Source organism: Gymnoscopelus braueri (genome assembly GCF_963280865.1).
Source record: "Gymnoscopelus braueri genome assembly, chromosome: 22".
NCBI classification, from domain to species: domain Eukaryota; kingdom Metazoa; phylum Chordata; class Actinopteri; order Myctophiformes; family Myctophidae; genus Gymnoscopelus; species Gymnoscopelus braueri.
The window spans coordinates 24,258,940-24,272,894 of NC_137624.1; the positions used below are offsets into that span (position 1 = coordinate 24,258,940).

At 40.3% G+C, this 13,955-nt stretch overlaps 1 protein-coding gene across 1 annotated transcript in view; it reads right to left on the reverse strand.

Annotated features, from left to right (window-relative positions):
• The window catches only part of ric1 (RIC1 homolog, RAB6A GEF complex partner 1), a 70,149-nt gene that overhangs the window by 24,754 nt on the left and 31,440 nt on the right, over nucleotides 1-13,955 (reverse strand). The window contains exons 3-5 of the mRNA XM_080419596.1: nucleotides 3,986-4,065; nucleotides 2,700-2,807; nucleotides 300-445 (exon numbers count right to left, since the gene is read on the reverse strand). Of these exons, the coding sequence (XP_080275722.1) occupies nucleotides 300-445; nucleotides 2,700-2,807; nucleotides 3,986-4,065 (334 nt within the window). The remainder of the gene's footprint in view (nucleotides 1-299; nucleotides 446-2,699; nucleotides 2,808-3,985; nucleotides 4,066-13,955) is intronic.

The following is a 13,955-nucleotide window of genomic DNA, read 5'->3' on the forward strand; positions in this document are numbered from 1 at the left end:
TATATCTGCAGCCATTTATACAGGTATAATTATGCTTATAAATGTTGTCTCTACTTGCACAAGAAGCGTATTCTCCCTCATTTGATTTCTATTTTGACCATGCAATTCATGTATATTTGACATTTACTGCAAAACATTGGGATCTTGTAGGGAGAAAAAAAAGACGATTTCACCCACTCTTTTTACACCTGTAAACTTGTGATGTGACCAAGTTGAAGTTGAATGTATTCTATTTGTGATGAAGAGCCAACCGTTTTTGTGGTGTGGGGGGGTTGTGTCTGCATAATGTTTGTGCTAACCTCTTGCAGACTGCAGGTCCAATGAGAAGGGGATGGTAGTGAGGCTGATGGCCTTGCGCCCATTGCTGCCTAGACCGTCCCAGTGCAGCACATGGAGATAACCATCCGCTGTACACACCAGCAAGTCCTCCTGGAGTGACTGCAGGCTGGAGTTGAAGAGGAGAGGAAAGTGAGAAGATGAACTACTTTGAACCTGGCAATCCTATTTTGGCCATTTAAGTATAGGCAAACATATAAAAAAAAGAAATCCACAAAATGCTCTCAGCGCTTTGCGTCGCAACGCATTTCGTGCTTGTAGATCAGCTATTTTACAACGGAGGTATGAAGGAGTCATGTAGACGAAGATGGTTAAAAGAGACTTTTGAGAAGGGATGCAGGTGTGTGTGTGTGTGTGTGTGTGTGTGTGTGTGTGTGGAGGCATGATAACAACAGTAGGGTGTTGGAAACAGAGAACTAGTCATCGTTGTGTTGTGTCTATAGTGTGAAGCCTGAGGGTTTTGCTGGCCATCTGTAATGAGGCCATGTAGCTGTTTTCACATACACACGAGAGCAAACAACACTGGCTGTGTGTGTGTGTGTGTGTGTGTGTGTGTGTGTGTGTGTGTGTGTGTGTGTGTGTGTGTGTGTGTGTGTGTGTGTGTGTGTGTGTGTGTGTGTGTGTGTGTGTGTGTGTGTGTGTGTGTGTGTGTGTGTTTCCGTGTGTGTGTGTGTTTCCGTGTGTCTGTCTGTCCAGGAACCACAAAGCAGTGCATTGTCTCCAACAGAGAGAGGAGCATTGGGGCTCTGGGACCAAAGATAGTATAAAGAGGAGAGGAGGAAGACAATTAGATGGATGAAGGATGTAGAAGGCTCTTTGATTGTCATGGAGAGCCCAGCCACTAACTGTTTTTGGGTGAGGAAGGTGATTAACTGTCAGTGAGGGTGATAAGCCATATCAGCCCTAGGGGTGATAGCCGTTATCATCGAGTGTCCTAGTCCACCTATTACCAACCTTTTAACCGATATTTTGTCAAAAAGTGCTAAATCAATTCGAAAAGTTTGAAGATATCCCCCAAAATAGGGATGCCAGGTTTAAAGTGGTAAAAAAAATCCCTATAAATCGGTGACATAACTGCAGATACCGAAAACCCTCAAACAGGAAGGACATAATTGAGTAATACGGGACAGAAGCGAGTGCAACAAGAAGCAGAAACCATGTGGAGAGTGTGAGTCATTGAGCAAATCAAAGAAGATTCTAGGAAAATGTCAGGTTGATAATAGGGAAGCAAACAGCTTCAATCAAAGAGGACGTAATTATGGGAACAAAGTGAAGACAGAATCCTATACAAATTAGAATAATGGAGTGGTGAAGTATTATAATTTGGATTGTCACACAATTTATTGTTTTTCTTCACTTCTCTACTGTTCACAAAAATGTTTTAGTAAATCCGAAGCACAAGAATAAACACTTTCTTCCTGTTGCTCTTTTTAAATGACTAGACAAATCTAAGTCCAAATCAACGCTCAACCTCACTCAACTTCCCTAACCATCTTCACTAGTTTGCCTTTGAACACTGCCTCTGTAGAACTCGATCTCTCTGTTCTCCTCCATTTTATTCTATAAATCTATAACTATGATGGAATTAGTCCACTAGTCAAGCCATTACTCTTGGGTTGATGCAGCCATGCCCATATACGAAGCATAAATTATCCTGTCACATTTAGCCTGAATGGTGAGATTAGGGAAGGCATTTTAGATAAATATAAACGGAAACTCAAATAACTGTATTGCATTGCATTTGTATTGCATTAATTTTTACATCTAGGTGTCACAGTGAACTTGACTTTTGTATATATATATAATGTCCTATCCTATGTCCTGTCCCATGTCATACTTAGCCGATACATTCTTGAGTTATAGTTTTGTGAGGTCACAGCGACCTTGACCGTAGACCACCAAATTCTAATCAGTTCATCTCTGAATCCAAATGGCCGTTTCTGCTAAATCTTACGTTAGAAGAATAGGTTCGGTGGTTGACGGCAGAGGCATACAAATACATAACCTTGTAAGAAGCATAATTGTTTTTTTCTTGAGTTGTATTGTTTCTGATTCTAAACACGAGTGTGTAACTTGCAGAACCTCAAATTATGGGAAGGAAATTCACTTAAAGAATGTCCAGTTGTCCACAGTGGGTGAAGGTTAACTACAAGGGCAGGGCAACAACAATCATGATTCATGGAGTTATCTTTCAGTTTACAGAAAAAATGAAATTGGTAAAGTATATTCTGTGTGTCCGGATTATGCATGCATGTAAATTTGTTCTGTTTTTGTGAATATGAATGCAAGTGTGAGGTAATTTGTGTATCTACCTTTGAGAAAAGCAGACAGACGGAGAAACAAAGACGGGGGATTTACAGTACCTGGTAATGGGAGCCTCCAGATCCACAGGTTTCTTCATCTCTAAAGAGAGTGCTGGAGCACACTGCTCTTCCTTGTAGCCTGGGGTCACCTTCACACGAGGACTCCCTCTGTACAAACACACACACACACACACACACACACACACACACACACACACACACACGGTTTGTTAAATATGTAAGACAGGAAAGCACTGAAATGTATTTAGCTAGTGGCTACAGTTGAGTGTATGTATTCATCAGTGATACTTTCCCAAATAAGAATAGTGAGAGTGTACCACTACCCGACAAGTTCAGACTTGTGGTCTTGCTCTACTGTTATGGTAGTTATGTTATTGGAGTGAGAACACATGGTTTGGAGCACTGGAAAATAAAATGCTTTTGTTCTACATCAGGAGGCCATGTCCAGACATGCAGCACGTAGGGAGCTAGATATGGGTAGGTTAAGCTAGGTCAAACTAAGATACTGATCAGACTACATTATACAGGTCAGGATAAGATCATATTTGATAAAGACGGTGGGATGCCTACATCTACATTATACTGCACAGCTAAGGCTTAAAGAGCTTTGTTATTGCTATCGATATTTGTTATTTTTATAGGTCATGCATCTATCACAAAATAAGAAAAGTAAGGGTATCTGTGTTAAATAATAATCTCAATTAATATATTCTTGTAGTCTGCAGCAAAGTGTAGCTTCAAATTAACATTGCTAACAAGTTTAGTTATGTTTCAGTCTACTACATGCAACAGCAGAAATGTCTTCCATTGTGTGACTGACCTGAGGAAAATAAAGGATTATTAAACAAGCTCTTTTTTCAGTCATTGATTGCTTCAGACATAAGCCTTATTTAAAATGTTCCCCCCTTTTCGTCCATATTGCACACCGACTTTGTTGATTTTGATTATTACAACAAAACATACATTAACTACTTCTACCCTATTTAAACTTTGGCTATTTGAAAATAGACGATCTGCAAGCTCACAATGCGTCGCATTGTGAGCTTGTAGATCTGCAATTTTCAAAAGATTTTTATACATTTGAAACATTCTGCATAATGAGTACTTTCTACTTTTGGTACTTTAAGTACATTTTGATACCAATGCTTTTGTACTTTTACTCAAGTAAATTTTGAATTCCGGACTTTCATTTGTAACGGAGTATTTCCACATTGCAGTATTGATACTTTTACTTAAGTAAAACTTTTTTTTAAACTTTTTCCACCACAGTGTGTGTGTGAGTGAAAGAGAGAGAGAGAGAGAGAGGAGGACGGAAAGCAACTCACTTTGGGTAGACAGGCTCATAGAGATACTTGTCCTCACCCCCTCCCAGCACATCAAACAGGAGGATGTAGCCTTTAGCCGACTGTAAAAGGAGAAACAGGATCATCAGCATATAAATACTAAAAAACATAATAATAATTAATAATGTAGTCCAGCTCTCCTTAGGGGTATTTTTGTCACTGTACATTTGCACATATGTCCTCTGCATTTACCCATCCTAACTATTAGGAGCAGTGGGCTCCAATACATTGCGTGGGGAGCAGTTACGGTGTGTCCCACCAAAAGATAAAATATCTCTCTAGTCGCTTGAATCGCTCCACTTTGGTCGCGCTGGTCGGCATTGGTTGGGGGGCTAGGGAAGCAAACTGGAGCGAAGATACCGAGGCGACAGACCGTTTGCCTCATTCGTGCCGCAAACGATCGTGCCTCAAAAAAACGCTTTGTTGACAATACCCCTTATTCAGCTATTTTTGGTGAGCCACATACTCGTATGATGAAGCATAACTAAGGCGAATAGCTAGACCTAATGCATTATGTAAGTATTATAGGACACCTGACAAGGTAAAGTGAAACCTGCAGGTACAGTTGCCAGGATGGTTCTAAAGGTGTTTGAATAGAGACATCTTGATTTTTCTGGGGATCAGTAACGTGTCGTGTACCCTACGGATTAGTGTACTGATCAGCCACTTGCCAATGATGGCAAAACATTACTAGAATGCTTAAAATTATAGGGTGATGAAATAAGTTATATTGGCGACGCGAGAAACCATCCACCCCCAAAAGTTGCATCATTCCAGATTGCCAACTGTTGAATTAAAATGTTCCATAAACTATGATGTGTGACAACCAACCCCCACTCCCCGACACACGCGTGCACACACACACACACACACACACACACACACACACACACACACACACACACACACACACACACACGGAAAGAGCACTGTCAAAGAGACTGCTGAACTTGAGCCTGCGGGATGAAACATGAGAAAACACTCGATCTAGTCTCCACTATCAAGAGCAAAGCAGCGGTTTCACAATCGCTGCAGTGCAAACTGTTAGAAAAAGTATTTTAACACATTATAGATCCAACAAGAAGTCAAGAACCAATAAGTCAGATGCATAAACTATGGTCCTTCTCCGACTTTGAGTCCTGCTTGGCCCCATTGTATGGAAACGTTTGGCCGATAACCAGTGGCCTAGAGTAAACCTTGACATTTCTAGTCTGATGGCAGCACCTTTGGTGGCAGGCCAGCAGAGCATCACAGCACTGATGAAACCCAAACCAGAGAGAAAATGGAGCCAATGTGAGTCATTGAACGTAGCTGGGCTGGCACAGTGTTTGGAGCAACATGCAGCTTGGCTAGAAGAGAGCAGCCACTGCCAGAGAGAACAGAGAGCCAAACAGGTCTGTTAAACTCATCAACAGCCTTGGAGCTCTACACACCCTGTGTTGAACAAAGAGTTATGGCCACAACCAGAAAAGGTCAATGCTGTGTTTAGCGTGTTTTGCGAGCCAAGTTCATATATATATAATGACATTCAAGATGGTAAATATTATTTTATTTCAGCACATTTTAAGTCAGAACTATTCTTTAAGTAATGGAATCAAACACTTTCTTTGTTTTTCTGTTTTATTTTTATTCCATTTTATTAAGTTTGCATGTTTTCTTTCCATTATTTTTATTATGGCCATTTCCAATAATCCCATATGTGAGAAAATATTCAAATCTGCAGGTGGCTACAAGCAGCTTGTAAAAACACACGCTTTACTGTTGAAGTGACTAAACTGCTTAAGGACATGACTATCAAGTTGTGTGAAGGCTCTTACTCAGCATTGCTCTCTCTCTTTACATTCACTTTCTAAAGAAGAATGATTACACAGAGGAATAGATGTCTTTCATCCCTGTGATAGTCTGGGTAATAATTAGCCGGTTTTAACACAGAAGCATGTTCCTGACCAGCAGCAGGCTAGGTAATAAATAGTTCCCATTCTGTGCTCTCTAGCTGGTTACTCTTATAATCTCAATACAATATACAACAATTATTTTTTATTTGCTAGCTACATTGCAAAATCCATGTATTGGTAATTTATATGACAACTAGAAGTGACAATGCTAAACAAGACAAAATTGTCAAAAACTCAAACTCTTGTTTGAAACAAATGAAGGTGTTCCGTCATAGCAAGCTATATGGGGCTGTTAAAAGACACTAAAAGGAATTGGCATGGCAATAGCTCCCCAATGTTTCGTGGAAAGTTCAATAAACCAATCTAGACAGCAAATCTACAGGCAGTTAGTAATGGTTTTCAAAAGTGTCACAAAACTATGTTCTGACTAAACTTACAGGACAGGAATTGTGTATCACTTTACCATTTGCCTGCATTGCAGTGATATAGCCTAAAACATAATGGGATTACCATTTACCACCAAATCAAACCCTGTTCTTGCCACTAACTGCTTGTCTGTGTTTTCAGCCCACTGGCAGTAGTCCATGGGCATTAGACACAGTAGATTACACAGAGAGAAGAGGCTGGATATGCACAACTGGGTCTGATGAATCAATATAGGTTGCTACTAGCTCAAGCTGTGTTATATTTTGATCCCACTGATATAACAAATTATATACAGCCTACATTAAAATTAGACGTACGAAATATCAAGCTTGTCATGATTAATTCATGAAAAGCATTTGATAGTGGTGCCAGGGTGTTGATAAGAAACCAGGGGAAGCTGACCATAACTTCATCTGTGTACTCTTTGTGCTATTTAAAGTCTTTTTAGGCTCAAATTTTGATTTGGCTACACCTTATCCTCTGGACAATTCCCTTTGGTGAGTGGTAGATGCTTGCTTTCCCATGCAGGAAACCCATGTTTCAAACCTGGTTGTTGCAAGTGCAGACATGTTATTGTTTACAGCCTGAAACCATCTCGGGTTTCAGGATATGTGAACTGATAGAATAAAAGTGGTCGTTATCTAATATATAAAAGATAAAACAGTCGCACTTGTAGCCTCGATGCAATGTGTTGAACACGTTGAAGCATAAACAAACGTTCTGACAAGTCTTCTTCAGGGTGATATAAATAAGACTTTGTCTTGTGCCAACAGGAAAGAAAAAATAAAGTATAGCAAATACTACAGCTACACATTAACACATCTGTACAGTGTCACACAGGTATTCAGAATTTCTGATCTGCACATTTACAATTTGATTGGAAATCCTTTATAATGACCTGGGAAATGCTATTAACGCACTCAAGTGCTCAAGATTTAGTTTATTTGAACATAATATGTAAATAACAAAATCATGTCACCTTTGATATAACCTATACAATGACACAATCAAAAAGACAACTAAAATGGACACAATCAATAATCATTTAACAGTAAACCAATTGATTTACTCAGTGGTGCAGTGCTCATTGCACGCGGTACCACGGCGTCCCACCAGTCTATTAGCAGGAGCACGCACACGTACATGCATGGATGGATGTGCACGTGTGTACCTGTGAGTGTGTCTACCTCGCGTATCGATCAAACATAATTCATTCACACCTCTTACCAAAGCTTACAAAAGCTGCTGAGGGTCAACAGTGTGAATTAACATAGGAATGACCCTGGCTGGATGCATATCAATGGTCCATTGTGTGACCTGCTAAGTACTGTGGGTGTAGGCATACTGTCAGATGTTCTGAAGCAGAGATGACGTCTGCAAGGTAAAAAAATAGTCATTTCCTATACAAACATGTTTCCTACTATTTATGCAGTCGTAAAGCTACCGGTAAGTACAATGAATTAGCATTAACGTTATTTAAGTAAAATGCATGCACGAGCGCATGACGATGTGCACGTGATGACGTCATTAAAATAGTGTCCCACCAGTTACAAAATCACCACTATAACACTGGATTTACTAACACTCCCTCCATCTGCTACACACTTGCCTGCTGGCCCCTAAAAACCAAAGCATGGAAACACAATGTAAAGACATAGCTAATACTTTGACTAGGCCATTGTTCAACACTCTCTGTTGTGATGCAAAGGTTCTGTTTCTGGTACTTGGTCTTGGTCTTTCTTTTCCTGCTCTGTGGGAATGGAGAAGCTATTTTTGAGACGCAGCCGAGGGAGAGAACCATGGTATGTATGCCCTTCCTGTTATTGTGTGAATTGGCGGGGGCTGGGAGGCTAGACTAGACTGGCCTAGTGCTTCTCGCTCTCACTTCACTGATCTAAACCTGAAGTCTGGCCCATAGCAGAAGCATGCCCTGGGTCACTTCACCACTGCCTTGGAATTTGTATCCGTTGTATCGCCAAAGCGACTTTGAGCAACAAGGAAAGTGCTATATAAGGATATGGATGTATTATAACTTGCATGTTTTTCATGGCTTTTGGAGGCAACATGAATTTGTGGGATTTGGAGATTCATGACGACCATTTGGAAAGACACTTGAACCTTAGCTTCCCTATTCTGGGGCAATCATTTGACCAAAATAGAGGATCTACAAGCTCACAACAAGTCACGTGTGAGCTTGTAGATCGTCTATTTTCGGCAAAGATAATTACTGTAGAGCTAAAACAGGAGGGGGGCCTGGTATAGAGCCCAGGGGGACTCCAGTCAACTAAGTATAGGGTTTAAGTGGTTAAGAATCCTACAGTTAGAAAAGCCACTAGTGGAATATGTTCTGCAGCACAGAATTGTGCCAATGAGATCAAAACAATCAAAGACGTCTACAACATCCAAAAGTAGTAAGAAACAGCTTTCTTCACTAAAGACACTTCAAAAGAGATCCTATTGTCTATGCCAGATCTTTGACCGTGTCAATGCAGGGTCTTCTCACAAAACCCAACCACATCCTTCTCCACATGGGCTCAAGCCTGATTCATGCTTTGGTGACTTTTGACGACCACTGAGCGACATACCACACAACACTTTTTCGCTGAATGCTAAATAAGGTTTAATTCCCAGCTGATAGGCTGGGAGGGGACAGAGAGGAAATGAGTGTGAAATGCCAGCTACTGTACCTTCAAAGGTGTCTATGCAGGGATGTGTGTGTGTGTGTGCGTGGCTGTGTGCGCGCGCGTGGGTGTGTGTAAGTACATTTGGTAACCTAGAGTGAACTTCAGTTGTCCTAAGCGGCCCCCCTCTCAAAAGCTTGTTCTCTGTGTCTTGACAGCTCCACTAGTACTACATGAAAGCATTCATGGACCTGCTCGTGAGAATATGATTAATTTAACTTTACACTGCTGTGTCAGATGAGTTCAGACATAGGGGATGACACAGACAGGAAGATAAGAAAAGTGGCCCCAGTCTCCAACACTTCACAGGATAGTGCTACGCACCACTTTTTAATTCAAATGATTGAATGGCGATAACTGGTACACAAGAACAATTCCTTATTCTTCAGTGATTCAAGAGAGGAACTCTACTCTTCTTGTAGAGTGTAACCCACCCTTCCCGTCTGAGTCAGTTTTTCTATAATATTTAGGCTACATGCTGGCTTTGGCCTACCTAAGGGAACATCAAAGGAGGGAGACGGAGGTAAAGGTTGACTGACTCTCTTGTTCAGGCTTGCATGGAGTATGAGGGAAGTAGATTTTTGCAAGGACAACAGAGTCAGCAGAAAGGTATACACACAAGGTAAAGGATGATTTAAGCCTCTGCATTTTGCAGGTTTAAACAAGTTTAGTGGCACAAACAGGACGCCACAAAAGTTCTCTGTAAAGGTTAACTGCATGGCATGAGAATGTTACACGGACGGACATGACAGCTTGTTGTCGTGTACACGTAAAATGTACACGTGTGTTAGATGAGTTAGAGCCACTTTGGAGGCAAAGTTAGGAACTCTAATAGCACAGAGACAAACAATACAATAGCATGCAGAGGTGACAGTAATCACCTGTAGGAAAGTCCACCTTTGTCTGGTAATTCAGACTTAAAAATGATTAGATTCGTCTTGTCTGCTACCCCTCAATATCACAGGCTCTAAACAAGAAGAAATCAAGGCACTGAGACCTAAACTCATAACTTAATACACAAGTAAGACGCACGAACGCTGGAAGCGAACGCAGCTCGAAAATATTGTGTATTTACGGACTTGTAATCCATGTTATTTCACCATGATGGGGAGAGAACATTGACATCGTGTGTGTGTGTGTGTGTGTGTTTTGCAGGCTGTTGTGCTTCGCCGCGCCTCCTTCCGCGTTCGCAATCACTCAGCAAGACCACACATTTAAACTAGATATTTGCAGTCTATAGATTAGAACAATCCCGTTTCATTGGACTACCTCTGTCAAAGGATAAAACGTTTGTGAATGAGAATTGTAATAAGGTAACGGTCACTATCATGCAAGGTGCATGATTGTATGAAAACATGAAAAAGGATGTTCAAATAAATGTGTGTAATATGCAGACTTCCATGCACAGTATATTGATAGCTTTAAGTGAAGGAAATACTGTATGTACTGTAGAAAGAACTGTCGGTTGGCAACCATTAACTCTAGTCTGGTTGGTTCTCTCATACTCTTGCTTACTCCCAATGCACACTATGTAAACTGAAATAAGTTACGCCATTAATACTACTTACTCGCATCGTAGTTGGACACTCCATGCAAATATATTTTTCATCTTTCTCTTAGTTATGCCAATATTGCTCTTACCAAGCATTTTGTTCATTGAACAGTTTCTCTCTCGCCACTAGTAGGCATACAAGAGCTTTTTCCAGCAAATCGCTTACACCAACAGTGTTTTTATTAAGCATTTTTTTTTTTTTTTAATAACTTTTTATTGACTTTTTCCATTTTTGTACAGAAGTTGTAATCATAAATGTATTCAATTAAACAAATTGAAATAAAAATACATTAAAAGACATACAATACAAAAACACAAAAAAAAAACAAAAACAAAACACAAAATAATAACAAATAAAGAAGGGCAAGCGGCATATCACAGTGGCAATACTAGGACACACATACAGTTAAATATTCATACATACAGATAAACAAACACCTACGAGCAAATCAGTAGTTGAATTGTAACAGTACAACCGGGGCTTTCCAATCTATGGAATCACTTCCCTTATAAATCAAGGTAGATAGATCCTTGGGCAAATAATCTATCAGTGGCTGCCATATATCCATGAAGATATTTTCCTTCCCTTTTATTTTGGCACTGAGTCTTTCCATTGGGAGTACCCTATATATTTCTCTATACCACTGAGTTACTGATGGAGGTTTTTCGTGAATCCAGTTGAATAAAATGCATTTTCGGGCCACACAGAGGAGCTTATCTAGAAGCTTAGCTCTTCTAGGATCTAGAACCCCAAATTTAGATGGCAGCCCTAGTAAAAATTGTCCAGGATCTTTACAGATCTTAGACTGAAATATTGAACTCAGTTCTTTTACCACACAAGACCAGAATTTGGAAATCTTGGAACACTCCCAAAAACAGTGTATATAAGTACCAACCTCAGTTTTGCATTTGATACATAAAGGGGACCTATCTGGGTCAATTTTGTTTAGGATTTGGGGTGTCCTATGCTGTCTATGTAGTATCCTATACTGCATCTCTTTGAATCTGTTGCTTATAAAGGTAGTTTGAGAAGATTTAATGCAGTCGTCCCAGCAATTCTTGTCGTACTCAGTTTGTAAATCCTTTTCCCATCTTCCCACCACAATATCTATATTTTGTGTGTTGAAGCACTGAAAATTATCATAGAAGTATGAAATCAAGCCTTTCTTCCTAGTAAAATGCATAATAGAGTCCTCTAAAGGCCCAAGAAGAGGCTTGTCTCGAGGAAACTTGGTGTCATTATTGATAAAGTGGCGAACCTGTAAATAAGCAAAGAAGTCATTCCGAGGTACTCCGAATGAGTTTTTAATCATATCAAATGACATGAGAACATCACTGGCATCAAACAGGTCTCCTATAACTCTAATACCTTTATTATACCAAGACCGGAAAACGGCACTCCTAACTCCAGGGTCAAACTGTCTATTGCCTGTGAGTGGTGTCAGGTATGAGGACATATTCTTCCTTCCCATAAAGGTTATCATGTTTTTCCAAACCTTTATCGAATTTGAGAGTATTGGACTATCAGAAGATTTAAAGTGTGATTTTTGTATATTTGTGAGTTCTGCTAGTAATACATATGGAGAACACTCCCATGTCTCAAGGGGTTCTGGTCCGCCAGTAAGATAGTCTTGTACCCACTCATGTATGGTACGGCAGTGGCAGGCCCAGTTATAAAATAATATGTTTGGGAATGCCAATCCCCCCCTGTCCTTGGGCAGTTGCAATATCCTCATACTTAGTCTAGATCTTTTACCATGCCATATAAATTTAGAGAAGTCCCTTTCTATTTCTCGAATTACTTTCTTGGTAATATATAGAGGCAACATTTGCATAGGGTAAAGAAGTCGGGGTAACACATTCATCTTAATTAGGTTTATTCTACCCATCCAGGAAACCGGGAGGTCAAACCATCTTGTGAGATCACTCCTAACACTCTGTAACACACTAGAGAAGTTTAACCGTAGTATTTCTTTCACATTTGGAGTAATAGAGATACCTAGGTATGTGAAACCAGAGACAGACCAAGAAAATGGAAAATTGGGCAAGCATGGTGAGTCCACACTGCCCCCCAGTGGCATAGCAACAGATTTGTCAAAGTTAAGTCTATATCCTGAAAAAGACCCAAATGTATGTATAACTGACATTATGGCTGGGATAGACTCTGAAGGGTTGGTTACAAATAATAACACATCATCGGCATACAAAACTATCTTATGTGCAGCTGCCCCTATCTGGATTCCTGAAATATTAACATGGCTTCTAATTGCCTCGGCTAAGGGCTCGATGGCTAAATCGAAAATTAAAGGCGAAATCGGATCCCCTTGTCTGACCGACCTTCCTAGACTAAACTCTGGGGAAAGCATGCCGTTGACCAACACACTCGCCCTTGGTGAATGATAGATTAATTTTAGCATATTAATGAAACCCCCGCCAAGGCCAAATTTCTCCAGGGCACTAAATAAGTAAGGAAATTGAATTAAATCAAAAGCTTTCTGTGCATCACAGGAGATGACAAGACCCTCCTTTTGATGAGTCCTTGTATGCTGAATAATACTAAGCAATTTCCTCATATTCAGCTGAGAAACCCTATTTTTAATAAAACCAGTTTGGTCTTCTTTGATTAAGAGAGGAAGATAGTCCTCCAGTCTTTTTGCTAAAAGCTTAGAAAATATCTTGCTATCCACATTAATTAAACTAATAGGGCGATATGAGCCACATTCATCCGGAGGCTTCCCTTTCTTGAGAATGACAGAAATATTTGCACCATACAGGGTGGGGGGAAACTGACCTTTTTCTATAGAGTGGAGATACATTTTAGTTAAGGGGCCTATTAATATTTTGTGGAATTTTTTATAAAATTCTGGGCCATACCCATCTGGTCCGGGAGCCTTTCCGCTCTGCAGCTGTGTTATCGCCTCTGTAACCTCTCCGGGCGTAATAGACCTCCCTAGAGTATTCTGGTCTGTCTCAGAAAGGGATGGGAGATGAAGTTTTCCTAAAAAGTTATGCATAATCTCCTCACTATAAGATGAGTCAGAAGTGTACAGTTTTTTATAAAAGTTCCCCATTATTTCAGTAAGGGCTGTAGTCTCATGATGGTTCTTTCCCGAGTCGTCTTTGAGTGATGCAATTGAGTTATAATTTTGTCTGCCCGCCGCGAGGCGTGCAAGCAACCGACCCGGTTTGTCCCCCATTTCGAACAACCTATGTCTCGCATAGAAAATACTGGCCTCTGCTTTTTGTGTTAATAGCTGGTTGAGGGCCGACCTAGTGGCTTCCGTTCTAGTAAGCAAGGTCTTAGATGGATTATCCTTCAGTTTTTTTTCAAGTTCCAATAGTTGCTTCTCCAAATCAATCTGATTTTTCATGGCCTCTTTTTTCCTTGCTGAGCAATA